This window comes from Halyomorpha halys, unplaced genomic scaffold, assembly GCF_000696795.3.
Source record: "Halyomorpha halys isolate HHAL.00 unplaced genomic scaffold, Hhal_1.1 Scaffold115.1, whole genome shotgun sequence".
Classification (NCBI taxonomy): domain Eukaryota; kingdom Metazoa; phylum Arthropoda; class Insecta; order Hemiptera; family Pentatomidae; genus Halyomorpha; species Halyomorpha halys.
Window position 1 is genome coordinate 928,897 of NW_027106332.1, and position 1,064 is coordinate 929,960.

A 1,064-nucleotide genomic window follows, 5' to 3' on the forward strand; every position below is an offset into this window, starting at 1 on the left:
AACCTTAAGCCCGAAGGTGAATTCGAAAGGAGACCGAAGGACAAATTTGTTCCGGCAGAGCGTCCTAAACAAGTACGTCCTGAGGATAATCTTAAACCAGAAGGTGAATTTGAGAAACGGACACCTGAGAAATTCACACCAGCTGAAAGACCGAAGCAGGTGCGACCAGAAGATAACTTGCGTCCAGAAGGAGACTTTGAAAGGCGACCAAAAGACCAGTTTGTACCAGCAGAGAGACCTAAGCAAGTAAGGCCAGAGGACAACCTTAAGCCAGAAGGTGAATTTGAAAGAAGACCAAAAGACAAATTCGTTCCAGCAGAGCGTCCTAAACAAGTACGTCCTGAGGATAATCTTAAACCAGAAGGTGAATTTGAGAAACGGACACCGGAGAAATTCACACCAGCAGAAAGACCGAAACAGGTAAAGCCAGAGGACAACCTTAAACCAGAAGGTGAATTTGAAAGAAGACCAAAGGACAAATTTGATAACTTGCGTCCTGAAGGAGACTTTGAAAGGCGACCAAAAGATCAGTTTGTACCAGCAGAGAGACCTAAGCAAGTACGTCCTGAAGATAATCTTAGACCTGAAGGTGAATTCGAAAAACGGACACCGGAGAAATTCACACCAGCTGAGAGGCCTAAACAAGTCCGACCTGAAGACAACCTTAAACCAGAAGGTGAATTTGAAAGGAGACCGAAGGACAAATTTGTTCCAGCAGAGCGTCCGAAACAAGTACGTCCTGAGGATAATCTTAAACCAGAAGGTGAATTTGAGAAACGGACACCGGAGAAATTCACTCCAGCTGAAAGACCGAAGCAGGTGCGACCAGAAGATAACTTGCGTCCTGAAGGAGACTTTGAAAGGCGACCAAAAGATCAGTTTGTACCAGCTGAGAGACCTAAACAAGTAAGGCCAGAGGATAACCTTAAGCCCGAAGGTGATTTTGAAAGGAGACCAAAGGACAAATTTGTTCCTGCTGAGCGTCCAAAACAAATACGTCCTGAAGATAATCTTAGACCAGAAGGTGACTTTGAGAAGCGGACACCTGAAAAATTCACACCAGC

At 45.0% G+C, this 1,064-nt stretch overlaps 1 protein-coding gene across 1 annotated transcript in view; it reads left to right on the plus strand.

Moving 5' to 3' along the window:
• Sdb (SAXO downstream of blistered) overlaps window positions 1–1,064 on the plus strand; it is a 112,475-nt gene that overhangs the window by 104,372 nt on the left and 7,039 nt on the right. Inside the window, exon 6 of the mRNA XM_067044673.1 lies at window positions 4–1,024. Coding sequence (XP_066900774.1) covers window positions 4–1,024 — 1,021 coding nt within the window. The remainder of the gene's footprint in view (window positions 1–3; window positions 1,025–1,064) is intronic.